At 42.9% G+C, this 25,598-nt stretch overlaps 1 protein-coding gene across 1 annotated transcript in view; it reads left to right on the top strand.

Moving 5' to 3' along the window:
• The window catches only part of LOC117348030 (protein FAM81A-like), a 347,237-nt gene extending 322,218 nt beyond the window's left edge, over positions 1-25,019 (top strand). The window contains exon 2 of the mRNA XM_033919627.1: positions 24,500-25,019. Within this exon, the coding sequence (XP_033775518.1) occupies positions 24,500-24,624 (125 nt within the window). The 3' untranslated portion in view covers positions 24,625-25,019. The remainder of the gene's footprint in view (positions 1-24,499) is intronic.
• The last annotated feature ends 579 nt before the right edge of the window (positions 25,020-25,598 follow it).

Here is a 25,598-nt window from a genome sequence, read left to right as displayed (position 1 = left end):
TCCCAGTCAGTTGCTCTAACCCCTAGGCTAGAAGCCTAGCTTGAGCAGTTGCAAAAAATTTCACTCTTTTAGTCTCTGCATATCTTATGGCCCTTTAACTCCACGACCTATTACAGCTTGACTCTGACTGACCCTAATGCTGGGAAGGGTAATAAAAGGGAGGATCCGTGATGTAAAACATAAGTTTTGGGGAGAAAAGTGTGCTTTCCCCGGTCTTGAACACAGCCCATCGGGGTCCCAGTCAGCTGCTCTAACCCCTAGGCTAGAAGCCAAGCTTGAGCAGTTGCAAAAAATTTCACTCTTTTAGTCTCTGCATATCTTATGGCCCTTTAACTCCCACGGACCTCCTATTACAGTTTGACTCTGACGGACCCTAATGCTGGGAAGGGAATAAAAGGGAGGATCCGTGATGTAAAACATAAGTTTTGGGGAGAAAAGTGTGCTTTCCCCGGTCTTGAACACAGCCCATCGGGGTCCCAGTCAGCTGCTCTAACCCCTAGGCTAGAAGCCTAGCTTGAGCAGTTGCAAAAAATTTCACTCTTTTAGTCTCTGCATATCTTATGGCCCTTTAACTCCCACGGACCTACATTACAGTTTGACTCTGACTGACCCTAATGCTGGGAAGGGTATAAAAGGGAGGATCCGTGATGTAAAACATAAGTTTTGGGGAGAAAAGTGTGCTTTCCCCGGTCTTGAACACAGCCCATCAGGGGTCCCAGTCAGCTGCTCTAACCCCTAGGCTAGAAGCCTAGCTTGAGCAGTTGCAAAAAATTTCACTCTTTTAGTCTCTGCATATCTTATGGCCCTTTAACTCCCACATACAGCTTGACTCTGACGGACCCTAATGCTGGGAAGGGAATAAAAGGGAGGATCCGTGATGTAAAACATAAGTTTTGGGGAGAAAAGTGTGCTTTCCCCGGTCTTGAACACAGCCCATCGGGGTCCCAGTCAGCTGCTCTAACCCCTAGGCTAGAAGCCTAGCTTGAGCAGTTGCAAAAAATTTCACTCTTTTAGTCTCTGCATATCTTATGGCCCTTTAACTCCCACGGACCTCCATTACAGTTTGACTCTGACGTACCCTAATGCTGGGAAGGGTATAAAAGGGAGGATCCGTGATGTAAAACATAAGTTTTGGGGAGAAAAGTGTGCTTTCCCCGGTCTTGAACACAGCCCATCGGGGTCCCAGTCAGCTGCTCTAACCCCTAGGCTAGAAGCCTAGCTTGAGCAGTTGCAAAAAATTTCACTCTTTTAGTCTCTGCATATCTTATGGCCCTTTAACTCCCACATACAGCTTGACTCTGACGGACCCTAATGCTGGGAAGGGAATAAAAGGGAGGATCCGTGATGTAAAACATAAGTTTTGGGGAGAAAAGTGTGCTTTCCCCAGTCTTGAACACAGCCCATCGGGGTCCCAGTCAGCTGCCCTAACCCCTAGGCTAGAAGCCTAGCTTGAGCAGTTGCAAAAAATTTCACTCTTTTAGTCTCTGCATATCTTATGGCCCTTTAACTCCCACATACAGCTTGACTCTGACGGACCCTAATGCTGGGAAGGGAATAAAAGGGATGATCCGTGATGTAAAACATAAGTTTTGGGGAGAAAAGTGTGCTTTCCCCGTTCTTGACACAGCCCATCGGGGTCCCAGTCAGCTGCTCTAACCCCTAGGCTAGAAGCCTAGCTTGAACAGTTGCAAAAAATTTCACTCTTTTAGTCTCTGCATATCTTATGGCCCTTTAACTCCCACATACAGTTTGACTCTGACGGACCCTAATGCTGGGAAGGGTATAAAAGGGAGGATCCGTGATGTAAAACATAAGTTTTGGGGAGAAAAGTGTGCTTTCCCCGGTCTTGAACACAGCCCATCGGGGTCCCAGTCAGCTGCTCTAACCCCTAGGCTAGAAGCATAGTTTGAGCAGTTGCAAAAAATTTCACTCTTTTAGTCTCTGCATATCTTATGGCCCTTTAACTCCCACATACAGCTTGACTCTGACTGACCCTAATGCTGGGAAGGGTATAAAAGGGAGGATCCGTGATGTAAAACATAAGTTTTGGGGAGATAAGTGTGCTTTCCCCGGTCTTGAACACAGCCCATCGGGGTCCCAGTCAGCTGCTCTAACCCCTAGGCTAGAAGCATAGCTTGAGCAGTTGCAAAAAATTTCACTCTTTTAGTCTCTGCATATCTTATGGCCCTTTAACTCCCACGGACCTCCATTACATTTTGACTCTGACGGACCCTAATGCTGGGAAGGGAATAAAAGGGAGGATCCGTGATGTAAAACATAAGTATTGGGGAGAAAAGTGTGCTTTCCCCGGTCTTGAACACAGCCCATCGGGGTCCCAGTCAGCTTGCTCTAACCCCTAGGCTAGAAGCCTAGTTTGAGCAAGTTGCAAAAAATTTCACTCTTTTAGTCTCTGCATATCTTATGGCCCTTTAACTCCCACATACAGCTTGACTCTGACAGACCCTAATGCTGGGAAGGGAATAAAAGGGAGGATCCGTGATGTAAAACATAAGTTTTGGGGAGATAAGTGTGCTTTCCCCGGTCTTGAACACAGCCCATCGGGGTCCCAGTCAGCTGCTCTAACCCCTAGGCTAGAAGCCTAGCTTGAGCAGTTGCAAAAAATTTCACTCTTTTAGTCTCTGCATATCTTATGGCCCTTTAACTCCCACATACAGCTTGACTCTGACTGACCCTAATGCTGGGAAGGGATATAAAAGGGAGGATCCGTGATGTAAAACATAAGTTTTGGGGAGATAAGTGTGCTTTCCCCGGTCTTGAACACAGCCCATCGGGGTCCCAGTCAGCTGCTCTAACCCCTAGGCTAGAAGCCTAGCTTGAGCAGTTGCAAAAAATTTCACTCTTTTAGTCTCTGCATATCTTATGGCCCTTTAACTCCCACGGACCTCCATTACAGTTTGACTCTGACGGACCCTAATGCTGGGAAGGGAATAAAAGGGAGGATCCGTGATGTAAAACATAAGTTTTGGGGAGAAAAGTGTGCTTTCCCCAGTCTTGAACACAGCCCATCGGGGTCCCAGTCAGCTGCTCTAACCCCTAGGCTAGAAGCCTAGCTTGAGCAGTTGCTAAAAATTTCACTCTTTTAGTCTCTGCATATCTTATGGCCCTTTAACTCCCACATACAGTTTGACTCTGACAGACCCTAATGCTGGGAAGGGAATAAAAGGGAGGATCCGTGATGTAAAACATAAGTTTTGGGGAGATAAGTGTGCTTTCCCCGGTCTTGAACACAGCCCATCGGGGTCCCAGTCAGCTGCTCTAACCCCTAGGCTAGAAGCCTAGCTTGAGCAGTTGCAAAAAATTTCACTCTTTTAGTCTCTGCATATCTTATGGCCCTTTAACTCCCACGGACCTCCATTACAGTTTGACTCTGACGGACCCTAATGCTGGGAAGGGTATAAAAGGGAGGATCCGTGATGTAAAACATAAGTTTTGGGGAGAAAAGTGTGCTTTCCCCGGTCTTGAACACAGCCCATCAGGGTCCCAGTCAGCTGCTCTAACCCCTAGGCTAGAAGCCTAGCTTGATCAGTTGCAAAAAATTTCACTCTTTTAGTCTCTGCATATCTTATGGCCCTTTAACTCCCACATACAGCTTGACTCTGACAGACCCTAATGCTGGGAAGGGAATAAAAGGGAGGATCCGTGATGTAAAACATAAGTTTTGGGGAGAAAAGCATGCTTTCCCCGGTCTTGAACACAGCCCATCGGGGTCCCAGTCAGCTGCCCTAACCCCTAGGCTAGAAGCCTAGCTTGAGCAGTTGCAAAAAATTTCACTCATTTAGTCTCTGCATATCTTATGGCCCTTTAACTCCCACATACAGCTTGACTCTGACAGACCCTAATGCTGGGAAGGGAATAAAAGGGAGGATCCGTGATGTAAAACATAAGTTTTGGGGAGAAAAGCGTGCTTTCCCCAGTCTTGAACACAGCCCATCGGGGTCCCAGTCAGCTGCCCTAACCCCTAGGCTAGAAGCATAGCTTGAGCAGTTGCAAAAAATTTCACTCTTTTAGTCTCTGCATATCTTATGGCCCTTTAACTCCCACATACAGCTTGACTCTGATGGACCCTAATGCTGGGAAGGGAATAAAAGGGATGATCCGTGATGTAAAACATAAGTTTTGGGGAGAAAAGTGTGCTTTCCCCGTTCTTGACACAGCCCATCGGGGTCCCAGTCAGCTGCTCTAACCCCTAGGCTAGAAGCCTAGCTTGAACAGTTGCAAAAAATTTCACTCTTTTAGTCTCTGCATATCTTATGGCCCTTTAACTCCCACATACAGTTTGACTCTGACGGACCCTAATGCTGGGAAGGGTATAAAAGGGAGGATCCGTGATGTAAAACATAAGTTTTGGGGAGAAAAGTGTGCTTTCCCCGGTCTTGAACACAGCCCATCGGGGTCCCAGTCAGCTGCTCTAACCCCTAGGCTAGAAGCATAGTTTGAGCAGTTGCAAAAAATTTCACTCTTTTAGTCTCTGCATATCTTATGGCCCTTTAACTCCCACGGACCTCCATTACAGTTTGACTCTGACTGACCCTAATGCTGGGAAGGGTATAAAAGGGAGGATCCGTGATGTAAAACATAAGTTTTGGGGATCAAAGTGTGCTTTCCCCGGTCTTGAACACAGCCCATCGGGGTCCCAGTCAGCTGCTCTAACCCCTAGGCTAGAAGCCAAGCTTGAGCAGTTACAAAAAATTTCACTCTTTTAGTCTCTGCATATCTTATGGCCCTTTAACTCCAACATACAGCTTGACTCTGACTGACCCTAATGCTGGGAAGGGTATAAAAGGGAGGATCCGTGATGTAAAACATAAGTTTTGGGGAGATAAGTGTGCTTTCCCCGGTCTTGAACACAGCCCATCGGGGTCCCAGTCAGCTGCTCTAACCCCTAGGCTAGAAGCCTAGCTTGAGCAGTTGCAAAAAATTTCACTCTTTTAGTCTCTGCATATCTTATGGCCCTTTAACTCACACGGACCTCTATTACAGTTTGACTCTGACGGACCCTAACGCTGGGAAGGGAATAAAAGGGAGGATCCGTGATGTAAAACATAAGTTTTGGGGAGAAAAGTGTGCTTTCCCCGGTCTTGAACACAGCCCATCGGGGTCCCAGTCAGCTGCTCTAACCCCTAGGCTAGAAGCCTAGCTTGAGCAGTTGCAAAAAATTTCACTCTTTTAGTTTCTGCATATCTTATGGCCCTTTAACTCCCACGGACCTACATTTCAGTTTGACTCTGACTGACCCTAATGCTGGGAAGGGTATAAAAGGGAGGATCCGTGATGTAAAACATAAGTTTTGGGGAGAAAAGTGTGCTTTCCCCGGTCTTGAACACAGCCCATCAGGGTCCCAGTCAGCTGCTCTAACCCCTAGGCTAGAAGCCTAGCTTGAGCAGTTGCAAAAAATTTCACTCTTTTAGTCTCTGCATATCTTATGGCCCTTTAACTCCCACATACAGCTTGACTCTGACGGACCCTAATGCTGGGAAGGGAATAAAAGGGAGGATCCGTGATGTAAAACATAAGTTTTGGGGAGAAAAGTGTGCTTTCCCCGGTCTTGAACACAGCCCATCGGGGTCTCAGTCAGCTGCTCTAACCCCTAGGCTAGAAGCCTAGCTTGAGCAGTTGCAAAAAATTTCACTCTTTTAGTCTCTGCATATCTTATGGCCCTTTAACTCCCACGGACCTCCATTACAGTTTGACTCTGACGTACCCTAATGCTGGGAAGGGTATAAAAGGGAGGATCCGTGATGTAAAACATAAGTTTTGGGGAGAAAAGCGTGCTTTCCCCGGTCTTGAACACAGCCCATCGGGGTCCCAGTCAGCTGCCCTAACCCCTAGGCTAGAAGCCTAGCTTGAGCAGTTGCAAAAAATTTCACTCTTTTAGTCTCTGCATATCTTATGGCCCTTTAACTCCCACATACAGCTTGACTCTGACGGACCCTAATGCTGGGAAGGGAATAAAAGGGAGGATCCGTGATGTAAAACATAAGTTTTGGGGAGAAAAGCGTGCTTTCCCCAGTCTTGAACACAGCCCATCGGGGTCCCAGTCAGCTGCCCTAACCCCTAGGCTAGAAGCCTAGCTTGAGCAGTTGCAAAAAATTTCACTCTTTTAGTCTCTGCATATCTTATGGCCCTTTAACTCCCACATACAGCTTGACTCTGACGGACCCTAATGCTGGGAAGGGAATAAAAGGGATGATCCGTGATGTAAAACATAAGTTTTGGGGAGAAAAGTGTGCTTTCCCCGTTCTTGACACAGCCCATTGGGGTCCCAGTCAGCTGCTCTAACCCCTAGGCTAGAAGCCTAGCTTGAACAGTTGCAAAAAATTTCACTCTTTTAGTCTCTGCATATCTTATGGCCCTTTAACTCCCACATACAGTTTGACTCTGACGGACCCTAATGCTGGGAAGGGTATAAAAGGAGGATCCGTGATGTAAAACATAAGTTTTGGGGAGAAAAGTGTGCTTTCCCCGGTCTTGAACACAGCCCATCGGGGTCCCAGTCAGCTGCTCTAACCCCTAGGCTAGAAGCATAGTTTGAGCAGTTGCAAAAAATTTCACTCTTTTAGTCTCTGCATATCTTATGGCCCTTTAACTCCCACATACAGCTTGACTCTGACTGACCCTAATGCTGGGAAGGGTATAAAAGGGAGGATCCGTGATGTAAAACATAAGTTTTGGGAAGATAAGTGTGCTTTCCCCGGTCTTGAACACAGCCCATCGGGGTCCCAGTCAGCTGCTCTAACCCCTAGGCTAGAAGCATAGCTTGAGCAGTTGCAAAAAATGTTACTCTTTTAGTCTCTGCATATCTTATGTCCCTTTAACTCCCACGGACCTCCATTACATTTTGACTCTGACGGACCCTAATGCTGGGAAGGGAATAAAAGGGAGGATCCGTGATGTAAAACATAAGTATTGGGGAGAAAAGTGTGCTTTCCCCGGTCTTGAACACAGCCCATCAGGGTCCCAGTCAGTTGCTCTAACCCCTAGGCTAGAAGCCTAGTTTGAGCAATTGCAAAAAATTTCACTATTTTAGTCTCTGCATATCTTATGGCCCTTTAACTCCCACATACAGCTTGACTCTGACAGACCCTAATGCTGGGAAGGGAATAAAAGGGAGGATCCGTGATGTAAAACATAAGTTTTGGGGAGATAAGTGTGCTTTCCCCAGTCTTGAACACAGCCCATCGGGGTCCCAGTCAGTTGCTCTAACCCCTAGGCTAGAAGCCTAGCTTGAGCAGTTGCAAAAAATTTCACTCTTTTAGTCTCTGCATATCTTATGGCCCTTTAACTCCCACGGACCTACATTTCAGTTTGACTCTGACTGACCCTAATGCTGGGAAGGATATAAAAGGGAGGATCCGTGATGTAAAACATAAGTATTGGGGAGAAAAGTGTGCTTTCCCCAGTCTTGAACACAGCCCATCGGGGTCCCAGTCAGCTGCTCTAACCCCTAGGCTAGAAGCATAGTTTGAGCAGTTGCAAAAAATTTCACTCTTTTAGTCTCTGCATATCTTATGGCCCTTTAACTCCCACGGACCTCCATTACAGTTTGACTCTGACTGACCCTAATGCTGGGAAGGGTATAAAAGGGAGGATCCGTGATGTAAAACATAAGTTTTGGGGAGAAAAGTGTGCTTTCCCCGGTCTTGAACACAGCCCATCGGGGTCCCAGTCAGCTGCTCTAACCCCTAGGCTAGAAGCCAAGCTTGAGCAGTTGCAAAAAATTTCACTCTTTTAGTCTCTGCATATCTTATGGCCCTTTAAATCCCACATACAGCTTGACTCTGACTGACCCTAATGCTGGGAAGGGTATAAAAGGGAGGATCCGTGATGTAAAACATAAGTTTTGGGGAGATAAGTGTGCTTTCCCCGGTCTTGAACACAGCCCATCGGGGTCCCAGTCAGCTGCTCTAACCCCTAGGCTAGAAGCATAGCTTGAGCAGTTGCAAAAAATTTCACTCTTTTAGTCTCTGCATATCTTATGGCCCTTTAACTCCCACGGACCTCCATTACATTTTGACTCTGACGGACCCTAATGCTGGGAAGGGAATAAAAGGGAGGATCCGTGATGTAAAACATAAGTATTGGGGAGAAAAGTGTGCTTTCCCCAGTCTTGAACACAGCCCATCGGGGTCCCAGTCAGTTGCTCTAACCCCTAGGCTAGAAGCCTAGTTTGAGCAATTGCAAAAAATTTCACTCTTTTAGTCTCTGCATATCTTATGGCCCTTTAACTCCCACATACAGTTTGACTCTGACTGACCCTAATGCTGGGAAGGGTATAAAAGGGAGGATCCGTGATGTAAAACATAAGTTTTGGGGAGATAAGTGTGCTTTCCCCGGTCTTGAACACAGCCCATCGGGGTCCCAGTTAGCTGCTCTAACCCCTAGGCTAGAAGCATAGCTTGAGCAGTTGCAAAAAATTTCACTCTTTTAGTCTCTGCATATCTTATGGCCCTTTAACTCCCACGGACCTCCATTACATTTTGACTCTGACAGACCCTAATGCTGGGAAGGGAATAAAAGGGAGGATCCGTGATGTAAAACATAAGTTTTGGGGAGAAAAGTGTGCTTTCCCCGGTCTTGAACACAGCCCATCGGGGTCCCAGTCAGCTGCTCTAACCCCTAGGCTAGAAGCCTAGCTTGAGCAGTTGCAAAAAATTTCACTCTTTTAGTCTCTGCATATCTTATGGCCCTTTAACTCCCACGGACCTATATTTCAGTTTGACTCTGACTGACCCTAATGCTGGGAAGGGTATAAAAGGGAGGATCCGTGATGTAAAACATAAGTTTTGGGAAAAAAGTGTGCTTTCCCCGGTCTTGAACACAGCCCATCGGGGTCCCAGTCACCTGCTCTAACCCCTAGGCTAGAAGCCTAGCTTGAGCAGTTGCAAAAAATTTCACTCTTTTAGTCTCTGCATATCTTATGGCCCTTTAACTCCCACATACAGCTTGACTCTGACGGACCCTAATGCTGGGAAGGGAATAAAAGGGAGGATCCGTGATGTAAAACATAAGTTTTGGGGAGAAAAGCGTGCTTTCCCCGGTCTTGAACACAGCCCATCGGGGTCCCAGTCAGCTGCCCTAACCCCTAGGCTAGAAGCCTAGATTGAGCAGTTGCAAAAAATTTCACTCTTTTAGTCTCTGCATATCTTATGGCCCTTTAACTCCCACGGACCTCCATTACAGTTTGACTCTGACGGACGCTAATGCTGGGAAGGGTATAAAAGGGAGGATCCGTGATGTAAAACATAAGTTTTGGGGAGAAAAGTGTGCTTTCCCCGGTCTTGAACACAGCCCATCGGGGTCCCAGTCACCTGCTCTAACCCCTAGGCTAGAAGCCTAGCTTGAGCAGTTGCAAAAAATTTCACTCTTTTAGTCTCTGCATATCTTATGGCCCTTTAACTCCCACATAGAGCTTGACTCTGATGGACCCTAATGCTGGGAAGGGTATAAAAGGGAGGATCCGTGATGTAAAACATAAGTTTTGGGGAGAAAAGTGTGCTTTCCCTGGTCTTGAACACAGCCCATCGGGGTCCCAGTTAGCTGCTCTAACCCCTAGGCTAGAAGCCTAGCTTGTGCAGTTGCAAAAAATTTCACTCTTTTAGTCTCTGCATATCTTATGGCCCTTTAACTCCCACATACAGCTTGACTCTGACTGACCCTAATGCTGGGAAGGGTATAAAAGGGAGGATCCGTGATGTAAAACATAAGTTTTGGGAAGATAAGTGTGCTTTCCCCGGTCTTGAACACAGCCCATCGGGGTCCCAGTCAGCTGCTCTAACCCCTAGGCTAGAAGCCTAGATTGAGCAGTTGCAAAAAATTTCACTCTTTTAGTCTCTGCATATCTTATGGCCCTTTAACTCCCACGGACCTCCATTACATTTTGACTCTGACGGACCCTAATGCTGGGAAGGGAATAAAAGGGAGGATCCGTGATGTAAAACATAAGTATTGGGGAGAAAAGTGTGCTTTCCCCGGTCTTGAACACAGCCCATCGGGGTCCCAGTTAGTTGCTCTAACCCCTAGGCTAGAAGCCTAGTTTGAGCAATTGCTAAAAATTTCACTCTTTTAGTCTCTGCATATCTTATGGCCCTTTAACTCCCACATACAGCTTGACTCTGACAGACCCTAATGCTGGGAAGGGTATAAAAGGGAGGATCCGTGATGTAAAACATAAGTTTTGGGGAGATAAGTGTGCTTTCCCCGGTCTTGAACACAGCCCATCGGGGTCCCAGTCAGCTGCTCTAACCCCTAGGCTAGAAGCATAGCTTGAGCAGTTGCAAAAAATTTCACTCTTTTAGTCTCTGCATATCTTATGGCCCTTTAACTCCCACGGACCTCCATTACATTTTGACTCTGACGGACCCTAATGCTGGGAAGGGAAAAAAAGGGAGGATCCGTGATGTAAAACATAAGTTTTGGGGAGAAAAGTGTGCTTTCCCCGGTCTTGAACACAGCCCATCGGGGTCCCAGTCAGCTGCTCTAACCCCTAGGCTAGAAGCCAAGCTTGAGCAGTTGCAAAAAATTTCACTCTTTTAGTCTCTGCATATCTTATGGCCCTTTAAATCCCACATACAGCTTGACTCTGACTGACCCTAATGCTGGGAAGGGTATAAAAGGGAGGATCCGTGATGTAAAACATAAGTTTTGGGGAGATAAGTGTGCTTTCCCCGGTCTTGAACACAGCCCATCGGAGTCCCAGTCAGCTGCTCTAACCCCTAGGCTAGAAGCATAGCTTGAGCAGTTGCAAAAAATTTCACTCTTTTAGTCTCTGCATATCTTATGGCCCTTTAACTCCCACGGATCTCCATTACATTTTGACTCTGACGGACCCTAATGCTGGGAAGGGAATAAAAGGGAGGATCCGTGATGTAAAACATAAGTATTGGGGAGAAAAGTGTGCTTTCCCCAGTCTTGAACAAAGCCCATCGGGGTCCCAGTCAGTTGCTCTAACCCCTAGGCTAGAAGCCTAGTTTGAGCAATTGCAAAAAATTTCACTCTTTTAGTCTCTGCATATCTTATGGCCCTTTAACTCCCACATACAGTTTGACTCTGACAGACCCTAATGCTGGGAAGGGAATAAAAGGGAGGATCCGTGATGTAAAACATAAGTTTTGGGGAGATAAGTGTGCTTTCCCCGGTCTTGAACACAGCCCATCGGGGTCCCAGTCAGTTGCTCTAATCCCTAGGCTAGAAGCCTAGCTTGAGCAGTTGCAAAAAATTTCACTCTTTTAGTCTCTGCATATCTTATGGCCCTTTAACTCACACGGACCTCTATTACAGTTTGACTCTGACGGACCCTAATGCTGGGAAGGGAATAAAAGGGAGGATCCGTGATGTAAAACATAAGTTTTGGGGAGAAAAGTGTGCTTTCCCCGGTCTTGAACACAGCCCATCGGGGTCCCAGTCAGCTGCTCTAACCCCTAGGCTAGAAGCCTAGCTTGAGCAGTTGCAAAAAATTTCACTCTTTTAGTTTCTGCATATCTTATGGCCCTTTAACTCCCACGGACCTACATTTCAGTTTGACTCTGACTGACCCTAATGCTGGGAAGGGTATAAAAGGGAGGATCCGTGATGTAAAACAGAAGTTTTGGGGAGAAAAGTGTGCTTTCCCCGGTCTTGAACACAGCCCATCGGGGTCCCAGTCAGCTGCTCTAACCCCTAGGCTAGAAGCCTAGTTTGATCAGTTGCAAAAAAATTTCACTCTTTTAGTCTCTGCATATCTTATGGCCCTTTAACTCCCACATACAGCTTGACTCTGACAGACCCTAATGCTGGGAAGGGAATAAAAGGGAGGATCCGTGATGTAAAACATAAGTTTTGGGGAGAAAAGCTTGCTTTCCCCGGTCTTGAACACAGCCCATCGGGGTCCCAGTCAGCTGCCCTAACCCCTAGGCTAGAAGCCTAGATTGAGCAGTTGCAAAAAATTTCACTCTTTTAGTCTCTGCATATCTTATGGCCCTTTAACTCCCACGGACCTCCATTACAGTTTGACTCTGACGGACGCTAATGCTGGGAAGGGTATAAAAGGGAGGATCCGTGATGTAAAACATAAGTTTTGGGGAGAAAAGTGTGCTTTCCCCGGTCTTGAACACAGCCCATCGGGGTCCCAGTCACCTGCTCTAACCCCTAGGCTAGAAGCCTAGCTTGAGCAGTTGCAAAAAATTTCACTCTTTTAGTCTCTGCATATCTTATGGCCCTTTAACTCCCACATAGAGCTTGACTCTGACAGACCCTAATGCTGGGAAGGGAATAAAAGGGAGGATCCGTGATGTAAAACGTAAGTTTTGGGGAGAAAAGTGTGCTTTCCCCGGTCTTGAACACAGCCCATCGGGGTCCCAGTCAGCTGCTCTAACTCCTAGGCTAGAAGCCTAGCTTGAGCAGTTGCAAAAAATTTCACTCTTTTAGTCTCTGCATATCTTATGGCCCTTTAACTCCCACGGACCTGCATTACAGTTTGACTCTGACGGACCCTAATGCTGGGAAGGGAATAAAAGGGAGGATCCGTGATGTAAAACATAAGTATTGGGGAGAAAAGTGTGCTTTCCCGGTCTTGAACACAGCCCATCGGGGTCCCAGTCAGCTGCTCTAACCCCTAGGCTAGAAGCCTAGCTTGAGCAGTTGCAAAAAATTTCACTCTTTTAGTCTCTGCATATCTTATGGCCCTTTAACTCCCACATACAGCTTGACTCTGACGGACCCTAATGCTGAGAAGGGTATAAAAGGGAGGATCCGTGATGTAAAACATAAGTTTTGGGGAGAAAAGTGTGCTTTCCCCGGTCTTGAACACAGCCCATCGGGGTCCCAGTCAGCTGCTCTAACCCCTAGACTAGAAGCCTAGCTTGAACAGTTGCAAAAAATTTCACTCTTTTAGTCTCTGCATATCTTATGGCCCTTTAACTCCCACGGACCTCCATTACAGTTTGACTCTGACGGACCCTAATGCTGGGAAGGGAATAAAAGGGAGGATCCGTGATGTAAAACATAAGTATTGGGGAGAAAAGTGTGCTTTCCCCGGTCTTGAACACAGCCCATCGGGGTCCCAGTCAGTTGCTCTAACCACTAGGCTAGAAGCCTAGCTTGAGCAGTTGCAAAAAATTTCATTCTTTTAGTCTCTGCATATCTTATGGCCCTTTAACTCCCACATAGAGCTTGACTCTGACAGACCCTAATGCTGGGAAGGGAATAAAAGGGAGGATCCGTGATGTAAAACATAAGTTTTGGGGAGATAAGTGTGCTTTCCCCGGTCTTGAACACAGCCCATCGGGGTCCCAGTCAGTTGCTCTAACCCCTAGGCTAGAAGCATAGCTTAAGCAGTTGCAAAAAATTTCACTCTTTTAGTCTCTGCATATCTTATTGCCCTTTAACTCCCACGGACCTCCATTACAGTTTGACTCTGACTGACCCTAATGCTGGGAAGGGTATAAAAGGGAGGATCCGTGATGTAAAACATAAGTTTTGGGGAGAAAAGTTTGCTTTCCCTGGTCTTAAACACAGCCCATCGGGGTCCCAGTCAGCTGCTCTAACCCCTAGGCTAGAAGCCTAGCTTGAGCAGTTGCAAAAAATTTCACTCTTTTAGTCTCTGCATATCTTATGGCCCTTTAACTCCCACGGACCTCCATTACAGTTTGACTCTGACGGACCCTAATGCTGGGAAGGGAATAAAAGGGAGGATCCGTGATGTAAAACATAAGTATTGGGGAGAAAAGTGTGCTTTCCCGGTCTTGAACACAGCCCTTCGGGGTCCCAGTCAGCTGCTCTAACCCCTAGGCTAGAAGCCTAGCTTGAGCAGTTGCAAAAAATTTCACTCTTTTAGTCTCTGCATATCTTATGGCCCTTTAACTCCCACGGACCTCCATTACAGTTTGACTCTGACGGACCCTAATGCTGGGAAGGGTATAAAAGGGAGGATCCGTGATGTAAAACATAAGTTTTGGGGAGAAAAGTGTGCTTTCCCCGGTCTTGAACACAGCCCATCGGGGTCCCAGTCAGCTGCTCTAACCCCTAGGCTAGAAGCCTAGCTTGAGCAGTTGCAAAAAATTTCACTCTTTTAGTCTCTGCATATCTTATGGCCCTTTAACTCCCACATAGAGCTTGACTCTGACAGACCCTAATGCTGGGAAGGGAATAAAAGGGAGGATCCGTGATGTACAACATAAGTTTTGGGGAGATAAGTGTGCTTTCCCCGGTCTTGAACACAGCCCATCGGGGACCCAGTCAGCTGCTCTAACCCCTAGGCTAGAAGCCTAGCTTGAGCAGTTGCAAAAAATTTCACTCTTTTAGTCTCTGCATATCTTATGGCCCTTTAACTCCCACATACAGCTTGACTCTGACAGACCCTAATGCTGGGAAGGGAATAAAAGGGAGGATCCATGATGTAAAACATAAGTTTTGGGGAGAAAAGTGTGCTTTCCCCGGTCTTGAACACAGCCCATCGGGGTCCCAGTCAGCTGCTCTAACTCCTAGGCTAGAAGCCTAGCTTGAGCAGTTGCAAAAAATTTCACTCTTTTAGTCTCTGCATATCTTATGGCCCTTTAACTCCCACGGACCTCCATTACAGTTTGACTCTGATGGACCCTAATGCTGGGAAGGGAATAAAAGGGAGGATCCGTGATGTAAAACATAAGTTTTGGGGAGAAAAGTGTGCTTTCCCCGGTCTTGAACACAGCCCATCGGGGTCCCAGTCACCTGCTCTAACCCCTAGGCTAGAAGCCTAGCTTGAGCAGTTGCAAAAAATTTCACTCTTTTAGTCTCTGCATATCTTATGGCCCTTTAACTCCCACATAGAGCTTGACTCTGACAGACCCTAATGCTGGGAAGGGAATAAAAGGGAGGATCCATGATGTAAAACATAAGTTTTGGGGAGAAAAGTGTGCTTTCCCCGGTCTTGAACACAGCCCATCGGGGTCCCAGTCAGCTGCTCTAACTCCTAGGCTAGAAGCCTAGCTTGAGCAGTTGCAAAAAATTTCACTCTTTTAGTCTCTGCATATCTTATGGCCCTTTAACTCCCACGGACCTCCATTACAGTTTGACTCTGATGGACCCTAATGCTGGGAAGGGTATAAAAGGGAGGATCCGTGATGTAAAACATAAGTTTTGGGGAGAAAAGTGTGCTTTCTCCGGTCTTGAACACAGCCCATCGGGGTCCCAGTCAGCTGCTCTAACCCCTAGGCTAGAAGCCTAGCTTGAGCAGTTGCAAAAAATTTCACTCTTTTAGTCTCTGCATATCTTATGGCCCTTTAACTCCCACATACAGCTTGACTCTGACGGACCCTAATGCTGAGAAGGGTATAAAAGGGAGGATCCGTGATGTAAAACATAAGTTTTGGGGAGAAAAGTGTGCTTTCCCCGGTCTTGAACACAGCCCATCGGGGTCCCAGTCAGCTGCTCTAACCCCTAGGCTAGAAGCCTAGCTTGAACAGTTGCAAAAAATTTCACTCTTTTAGTCTCTGCATATCTTATGGCCCTTTAACTCCCACGGACCTCCATTACAGTTTGACTCTGACGGACCCTAATGCTGGGAAGGGAATAAAAGGGAGGATCCGTGATGTAAAACATAAGTATTGGGGAGAAAAGTGTGCTTTCCCCGGTCTTGAACACAGCCCATCGGGGTCCCAGTCAGTTGCTCTAACCCCTAGGCTAGAAGCATAGCTTGAGCAGTTGCAAAAAATTTCACTCTTTTAGTCTCTGCATATCTTATGGCCCTTTAACTCCCACGGACCTCCATTACAGTTTGACTCTGACGGACGCTAATGCTGGGAAGGGTATAAAAGGGAGGATCCGTGATGTAAAACATAAGTTTTGGGGAGAAAAGTGTGCTTTCCCCGGTCTTGAACACAGCCCATCGGGGTCCCAGTCAGCTGCTCTAACCCCTAGGCTAGAAGCCTAGCTTGAGCAGTTGCAAAAAATTTCACTCTTTTAGTCTCTGCATATCTTATGGCCCTTTAACTCCCACATAGAGCTTGACTCTGACAGACCCTAATGCTGGGAAGGGAATAAAAGGGAGGATGCGTGATGTAAAACATAAGTTTTGGGGAGAAAAGTGTGCTTTCCCCGGTCTTGAACACAGCCCATCGGGGTCCCAGTCAGCTGCTCTAACCCCTAGGCTAGAAGCATAGTTTGAGCAGTTGCAAAAATTTTCACTTTTTTAGTCTCTGCATATCTTATGGCCCTTTAACTCCCACATACAGCTTGACTCTGACGGACCCTAATGCTGGGAAGGGAATCCTTTTCAGTGGCAGGTCCAGTTTTGTGTTATGCTATGGTTAGGAATTTATGTTTATGTGGCAATGTTTTGAAGTGTAGGAAATTATTAAAAACTTATTTTTTTGGTCCAGGTATTCTTTTGAACAGAAGATCTATGAACTTAGAGAGTTGTCTGCACTATTATTATATCATATGGGTGATGTAAATGATGTCTTATTAGTTTTAATGTTATTTATTTAAAAAATTTATATACTGCTTACATTTTGTTAAAAGTGATTATGAATGTTTTATTGTAAGCTGCCTAGGTTTTTAGGCAGATAAAAAATATTTCAAATGAAAATAAATAAAATATACCACTTTTTCTCTGTGGTTTACATAATCAAAATGGTTTACATATTTTAGGCAGGTACTTATTTTGTACCTGGGGCAATGAAGTGTTAAGTGACTTGCCCAGAGTCACAAGGAGCGGCAGTAGGAATGGAACTCACAACCTCAGGGTGTTCTAACCACTCTTCTACTACATATTACTTGTTTGCTTTATTACATAGGCCCCTAAATATTTTCCAAATTTATCTAAGTGCAAAAGATCCCTTTAGATAATTTTTTTGTAGATACACTAAAACCACGTATTCTTTAATAGAGAAACCTACACAGTTAATGGACAATGACAGTTCCTCAATTTTTTGTGACAGTTCCTTTTCAATGCGCTCTTGTTCTAACCAGTTCCGGGTATATAAGATTTGACTCCTTAGGTTTTCTGTCATGCATTTGAAGCTAAAAATGAATGAATTATTACAAAAATAAGGATCTCTGGATTTTATATTATTTATTAAAGCAAAAGAGATTTTAATCAAATCACAGCAGATCATCCTTATACAATAAATCAAGTTAGCTAACTTGCAGGTTAAGGATTGAAGGCTAAGGACTCAATTCTTTGATACTCAAAAATATGCGCCATAATAATACACACAATAAGCACTATTCTATAAACGGTGCTCCAAGAATAGCAAATAATACCAGGATCCACAGTTTTGGGTATAAGAATTTACACCAACTGAACTCTGATGTAAATCCACGCTCATAGATCCCCTGAAATCTAGAATACTGTGCACAAATCCTAGAACTGCCCCTGAACCCGCAATACCCCCCTCCCATGGCTACATGATCAACACAGAAAATTTACACATACACCTTTACAGAATAGATGTATGCGTAAAATCCAATTATTGCCAATAACTGATTGTTCACACCCAATTATTAGCGCTAAGTGGCTTGTTAACAAATTTAATTATGCATTTTTGAGTGTAGCAATACAGAGGTGGCCAAAATTTATACAGATAAAAATAAGAGTGGTCAGGAACATTTTAAGGGAAACATCTAAAGTTATGCTGAAAGTAGCAAAATTCACCTTCTCTCCAAATATGCGTTTAAATCAAATGCTGAAATACAATGTATATCTTTATACAGTCAAGTTAGCCATATAAAGTTATGAATACATATTTGTCAAATTTACTTAAATGCATAAGTTGGTTTTTCCATATAGAATTACATAGGCAGCATGCTGCTCAATACTGTTCTTGATTTTAATGCATTTCGAACCAGGTTCTGTTTTCTTGGTATTCACAAGCTTAAAAGTCTTGACAATTTCAACCTACCAGAATTAAGCTCCGCCTTAATTTCCTTTAATTCTTCATTCATTAGCAGTTCAATCTTGGTAGTACGAGAATTTAATTTATCCACAACACGTCTCATTCGGAGGGATTCCATATTCGTTTTTTGTATGTCTTCTATTTTACCAAGTCGTACTGACATCTGGTGGAATTTTTCTGCTACAGCCCTTTCATTGATTTTCTAAGTTTAGTGGAAATAATTGATTATTTTCTTAGTAATTGTTCATTCTATTCTAAGTTCATTCTATTCCTGAGAATCAGGAAGTGAAATTTCTTTCAATTTCATATTTCACACCAAATCTTTTGGTCTGTTCAGGAATTTTAAGCATTACACTTGGGGTATACTGATCACGTCTGAAAATTGAAATGCAGAACCAACTGCTATTTTTTCCCCAGCAAGTTTTCAGTACTATCAATTAACTACTTTATGTAGCCCAGCCCAGTCTGGATGATGCCTTAAATTATTTTAGGTGGCAGAAAGCAGATCAGACTCAGGGAATGCTTTCTTCAAAACTTTATTCTCTGTGGCGTGCTTTTACAAAGCTGCACTGCACACTAAATGCCAAGCCGCACATAGGAACACAATGGGCATTTTGGCATTTAGCATGCACTGCAACTTTGTAAAAGGTCATGTGCGATAGGTAAAAATACAACAAAACAAGCCCAACAGCAACTATATTTCACCCAATGTAAGGGCTGCATCAGGGGCTCAGATAGCACCAAGTAATGCATAAAAGTCATCTCACCAGCTTGGCTACAACTTTCCCCAAAAGATGGTAACCTCACACAGCATGCCAGTGTTAATTTTGACACATTTTCAATAGTAAATATGTTCAGTACTTTCCTGGAGAAAATGAGGGAAATCAGTGTTTATCAATCTCTTTGTGGCCGTGACTCCATGACTGTGGAGCTGCAGCTAACCAGATGGTGTTGCTAAATATTCTTAGACTGCCTTGGCATTGTTTGAATAGTTCTATGGTGGTGCACAGTTATCCAGTTAGAAGCAATAGCCAGACTGCAAACCAGACAAGTATCTGGATAAAGTTAGGAGAACACTTTTTCTACCTTAACCAGACAGCAGTTCGAATATATATCACTGTTCTATCCAGATACTAGCTGCAATCCGTATACCAGTGCTCAATATCCAAATTTTATGTAACTGCCAGAACCAGAGCTTTTAAAAATGCTGACCACAGCAGCTGAATATCAGACTGTATATTTTCCAAGTTAATTTGACTTAATCAATAGCATAAAGTGTCAACAGAAACACATTAAATGCTCTCCTAGCTTAGTCAAAAAAGAATAGTTTTTCATTTACCTCTTACTAGTTTGAAATAATTGGAAGATCAAATAATGCAAAAGAAAATAATTGACAAATAGACTGAGTAAATATTAAGGGGCCTATTGCTAAGATGCAGCCAAATGGCACATTACCATGCCATTTTACTGCAGGAAAATTACTGTGGTATCCAAGTACTCCAGTTTAGTAAATACTGGGATAATTTTTATAACATTACTGTGACTGAAAGCATTAATCATTTCTGACCACAGCAATGTGAGATGGCAAATTCCTATCCAAGGCCTTTTGATGTACGTTCTCTGTCCCTATCTGCACAAGCCTCAAACACTTATGATTTTAAAGTGTTCGAGGCATGTATAGATGATGCTAGAGCTTTGCAGGGACAGGGACATAACTCGCAGGCTTGAGATGGGGATGAAGATAGATCCCAAGGGGATGGGGACAAATTTGTCACTTTGTCATTCTCTATGTACTTAGATAGTTGTTAGAGGCATGCTATTCCTCCCTGGTTCCCCATTCCATGATTAAAAGTATAGAAAATTTCTCTTCCTCCCAAGAAGTGCCCTGGCAGCACTATGTTTCAAGATGGTATCTCTCTTGCTCCCACTAGAGCCCTAGATGTCCCAGTAGGTGTAGGGGAAGCATCAAGGAAATTGCTGGGGTGTGCCTTTCCTTTTTGGAAGAGGGGCAGTATGCAAGGAGGGTCATTTTTTACACTTTTAATCATCAGGTGGAGTTAGGGAGCATGTCTCGTATCACTCTTCCAAACACAGAAAAACAGCGGTAACCCAGGAGGGGGAACAGAATACGCAAGTCCACTGTAGTTGCTACAAATTATTTGTAGTACCCAGTGGTACCAAGGAAATTACAATAACCTTATGATTTGATTGCGATCTCCTTATCACTATTCCACCATTCTACCAGTGATCTTTATACAATGGATGGAGAGCTTTTATTTATTTTTAAACTTGGTCATGTCCTTAAAATCTTCTGTGACAGCCTCAATTTGTATGTTAGCATCCCGATGCTCATGGGAAAAGACATTTGTACCTCTTAAGGTGTAGTTAACTTTCCTGCAATAGCAGTTTACAGATCTTAGCAAAAGCTTGTTCTTTTTGCATGAGTTTGACATGCAACATAGCTCATTGTTTTTGAGCTCTGCAAATATTGTGGCACAAAGCTTCTGATTAACATGGATAGGATGGACATTATGTTGATACAGCAAAGTTTTCCTTTTCAGTGGCAGGTCCAGTTTTGTGGTATGCTATGGTTAGGAATTTATGTTTATGTGGCAATGTTTTGAAGTGTAGGAAATTATTAAAAACTTATTTTTTTGGTCCAGGTATTCTTTTGAACAGAAGATCTATGAACTTAGAGAGTTGTCTGCACTATTATTATAGCATATGGGTGATGTCTTATTAGTTTTAATGTTATTTATTTAAAAAATTTATATACTGCTTACATTTTGTTTAAAGTGATTATGAATGTTTTATTGTAAGCTGCCTAGGTTTTTAGGCAGATAAAAAATATTTCAAATGAAAATAAATAAAATATACCACTTTTTCTCTGTGGTTTACATAATCAAAATGGTTTACATATTTTAGGCAGGTACTTATTTTGTACCTGGGGCAATGAAGTGTTAAGTGACTTGCCCAGAGTCACAAGGAGCGGCAGTAGGAATGGAACTCACAACTTCAGGGTGTTCTAACCACTCTTCTACTACATATTACTTGTTTGCTTTATTACATAGGCCCCTAAATATTTTCCAAATTTATCTAAGTGCAAAAGATCCCTTTAGATAATTTTTTTGTAGATACACCAAAACCACGTATTCTTTAATAGAGAAACCTACACAGTTAATGGACAATGACAGTTCCTCAATTTTTTGTGACAGTTCCTTTTCAATGCGCTCTTGTTCTAACCAGTTCCGGGTATATAAGATTTGACTCCTTAGGTTTTCTGTCATGCATTTGAAGCTAAAAATGAATGAATTATTACAAAAATAAGGATCTCTGGATTTTATATTATTTATTAAAGCAAAAGAGATTTTAATCAAATCACAGCAGATCATCCTTATACAATAAATCAAGTTAGCTAACTTGCAGGTTAAGGATTGAAGGCTAAGGACTCAATTCTTTGATACTCAAAAATATGCGCCATAATAATACACACAATAAGCACTATTCTATAAACGGTGCTCCAAGAATAGCAAATAATACCAGGATCCACAGTTTTGGGTATAAGAATTTACACCAACTGAACTCTGATGTAAATCCACGCTCATAAATTAGGTGCAGATCCCCTGAAATCTAGAATACTGTGCACAAATCCTAGAACTACCCCTGAACCCGCAATACCCCCCTCCCATGGCTACACCCCTTTTTAGATCCACAGAAAATTTACACATACACCTTTACAGAATAGATGTATGCATAAAATCCAATTATTGCCAATAACTGATTGTTCGCACCCAATTATTAGCGCTAAGTGGCTTGTTAACAAATTTAATTATGCATTTTTGAGTGCTATATATATATATATATATATATATATATATATATATATATATATGTATTTATATCTCTCCGGTCTGTCCCTGTATGGCAATGCTTATGTTCTTAAATACATTTTAGCTTAGCATAGAACATGTGCATTTTTGAGTGCTATATATATAGCACTCAAAAATACACATGTAAATTTGGGCATGTGCCCAAATTGTGTGCACAATTAAATTTGTTAACAACAATATATATATTATTAGCGCTAAATTTTCATTATTTATTTATTTATTTATCACATCATTCCATCATTCCATCATAAATCTCAACAAACACCTGAATTTCCTGCTGTAGCCTAGCTACAACATCATCCTTTTTTTTTTTATAATTTTTATTAGATTTTGAAGTGAAATTTTACAACATTTTTCAAAGTATCAACATCAGAAAATAAGAACAAATATCATGCATATACAGAAAAATCTCTCCAAACTAGAGCAGATAACATCAGTATAATCAGCTATACAATATATCATGTATGAAGTAAAATCCAAAATAAAGTGGCAAAAGAGAAGAGAGGGAAGAATAATAATAACTAAACATAATCAATAGAAAGAAGAAAAGTCAAGAAGAAGAAGTGAGGTTTTCCATGACATAACAATCAAGATACACCCAAGGCGATAATGTTGCGTGTGAAGGGAGACTGTTACTCCTAGTCTGAACAGCCTGTTCATATTTTACATAAAGGCATACAGAATTCCACCAAAACATGTGGTGCAGAATTCCAGTTTTTTAGCACATGTAATATGCAAATAGGATGATGTTGTAGCTAAGAAATCTATCAGTTTTAGTGGGCAAGCAGGATTAATAAAACAAGGATGCTGTGAGCAAATATTATTATATCAAAAATGATATCAGCCGAACAGTGAACAATGGACCAAATTTGAATCCAGAACAGTTTGATCTTGTCACAGTTACCCACATCTACATTGCAGTGCCAACAGGTGGAGTCTGATCTCAATTATGATTTATACATTCGAAGTGGGGTTCAGTTTGCATACCACATTTAGAGATTGTGAGATTCTAGAGGACAAGGAGGGACGGTTAGTTTTTGACCTTACTTGAGTTTTCTAATCATTCCATCATTATTGGAGGAGATATTAATCAGACTCTAGATTATGTCTTGGACAGGTCCTCCACATGCAAACCATGTAAGTCTCTAAAAAAATTCAGTACTGGACCATAGACATTAAGAAGTATAAATTCTGATGACTACAACACAACATGAGCCAAACACCATCTGCCCTCTAAGTCAGATCTGTGAGAAAGAATGGTAAGCGGTACACTGTTTTTTTAAAATACAGATAATAATCAAGGAACTGAAAGGGGCTATAGCTGAACTGCTCCAACTAATAGCCAATCTGTTAATCAAATCAGGAAGGATTCTAGAAGACTGGAAATGTTAAACTGATCTTCAAGAAAAGTTCGAGGGGAGAACCGGGAAACTACAGACTGGTGAGTCTGACCTCGGTACTGAGAAAGATGGTAGAGACGCTGATAAAGGACCGCATCATTGATCACCTAGACAGACACAATCTGTTGAGGACCAGTCAGCAGGGCTTCAGCAAAGGAAGATCTTGCTTGAAAAATTTGCTGCACTTCGAGGGAGTAAACAGGCAGATAGACAAGGGTTACCCGGTCGACATTCTTTATCTGGATTTTCAGAATGCGTTTCACAAGGTCCCGCATGAATGACTACTTCGGAAAATTGTGAATCGAGGGGGGAAATACTCACATGGATTAAAAACTGGTTGGCGGATAGGAAACAGAGAGTGGGGGTAAATGGACAATACTCGGACTGGAAAAGCGTCACGAGTGCAGTGACACAGGATTTGGTGCTTTGACCCGTGCTCTTCAACATATTAATAAGATGGAGATGTAGATCTGAGAGTCGTCAGCATCTGCCCCCTCCTACAGGACCTATATGATCCATAGCACTATTCATACACATTCCAATCTTTGCCAGCACCAGTGGCAAACTCTCAAAGTCAGGCATCTTAAGCTCCAATTAGCTGTAAGATATGTCAGCAGAGCTCTTGCTTGTCGGTAGAGCTTGTGTTGCTGGCTGCTGTCTCCATCATAGCCCTGGACAAAAAAATAAAAAAAAAAACCAAAACATTAGAGCAGGTCCTCTAGCCCAAACTTCCACCAGCCCAGGGTCATGCAAGCCTCACAATTTGGGGCTACCAGCACTGTGGGACAGTCTAGGGACTTCAAGTGATTTTTTTGTTTGTTTGTTTTACTTGTGCTTACTTTAACAAAACTGCCATACTCTCAGCAGTCAAGACAGCTTTTGTGTGGTACACTAGCTGTCACAGCAGGCCACTCCGCTGCACTACCTCAATCACATCCATTACCAGGTTGAACTGTAGCATAGAATTTCTCTTTTACTGTGCTGGCAGGTTTAATAGCACATTAGATATTGATGCTGGTCTATGCTAATGTCTACCAGACGGTAAAATCAATGTCAGCTGCTTAACGTAATTTAGTAAAGAGGCCCCTTAAGTTTAGAATAACTGCTTCAGACAGTTAATGTTGTGATTTTGTATTAAAGCTTCAGTTACCTTCTCATGTGCATTGCTTCTTAACTGATGGTAAATTAACCTCAGGATCATACTTTCCTAGCTACTCTGTTTTCCATTCTTGTGCTGTACAGCACATGAATTCTGTTATTGCATAGAGTGGAGTTTATTGTATAGGCTGTCTTGTATATATTTCTGAATGATACACATGATCATTTAAATCTCTAACAGGGTTTGCTGCTATCCATGAAAGCATTGGATCACTCAGACAAGTTCTTGAAACCAAAATGAAGCTAGATAAAGACTTGTTACAGAAGCAGATTCATCAAATGAAGAAAGGAATGGCTCATATGTGAAGAGATTCAATACAGTAGAATGAACTTTGGAGTTTATCATTGGGAAGAAAGCTTTAATCCCTTAATATGCAACTTGGTATCCCAATCCTGTTTGTTATAAAACTGTAAACAAATCAATAGATGGAATTATGTTATAGATACAGGAAACATATTTCAGCTATAGTTAATAGTAATCTAGTTTCTTTCTTGTTGTTCATTTATCTGATACAATTCCCACTCCTAATAGAAATTCCTTTGTGTTGTAGTGTGATTAAGGTATTGACAAAACTAAAATCTAGATTTCATAGGTCATTTGTTGTATTATGCTGAATTACTATTTAAGATGTCATAAGAATTATATTTTAACATTTGAATGCTAAAAGGAAATGTTTTTATAAACCGTAATTTTTTATGCATGTTGTTTGTATGGTGTTTCTGTAGTATTGAAGTCTAGTTACATAAGTGCATGTTTATGTGTCCTTCATAGCTGGAGCCAGTCCTAGCAGCTGGGTCCCATATTCCTCTGCTATTTCACTGAGCAAACCTCAGCTACAGCCTGTTGTTTTGCTCATTCATTGTCCCTGCAATGACTATGGCCAACCTGTTTGGGAGGGTTGCATGGCTTGATTCCTATGTTTCCCAAAGAATGAGAGCAAAAGGTTAGTAGTAGTTTTCCTTCCATAAAAGATAATGGGAGATATGTGACCACAAAGGAGGCTGCTTGCAATCCCTTCTCTGCTCAGGAGTAAATCAATGTAGGGGAAAAAGGTGAGTGAATAATATCTGAGGTGGAGATAGAGCCCAGTAATAGAAAGTATGTGTGGCTGGGCCTCCTGTGTGTTTTGAATATTACTTTTACTTTTCAGTGAATTCAAAAATAAAAAAGATGGAACAAAAAGTTTCTTGATGTTACAGGAGTCATGAGGCAATAAAAATTTATTTATATTAAAATTCCAAATATAGAAGCAAAAACATAAAATGTGTCAGAAGTTCAT

The sequence above is a fragment of the Geotrypetes seraphini genome, chromosome 14 (genome assembly GCF_902459505.1).
Source record: "Geotrypetes seraphini chromosome 14, aGeoSer1.1, whole genome shotgun sequence".
Classification (NCBI taxonomy): Eukaryota; Metazoa; Chordata; class Amphibia; order Gymnophiona; family Dermophiidae; genus Geotrypetes; species Geotrypetes seraphini.
The sequence above is the reverse complement of the archived record's forward strand: the minus strand, read 5'-3'. Positions and strand labels throughout refer to the sequence as shown.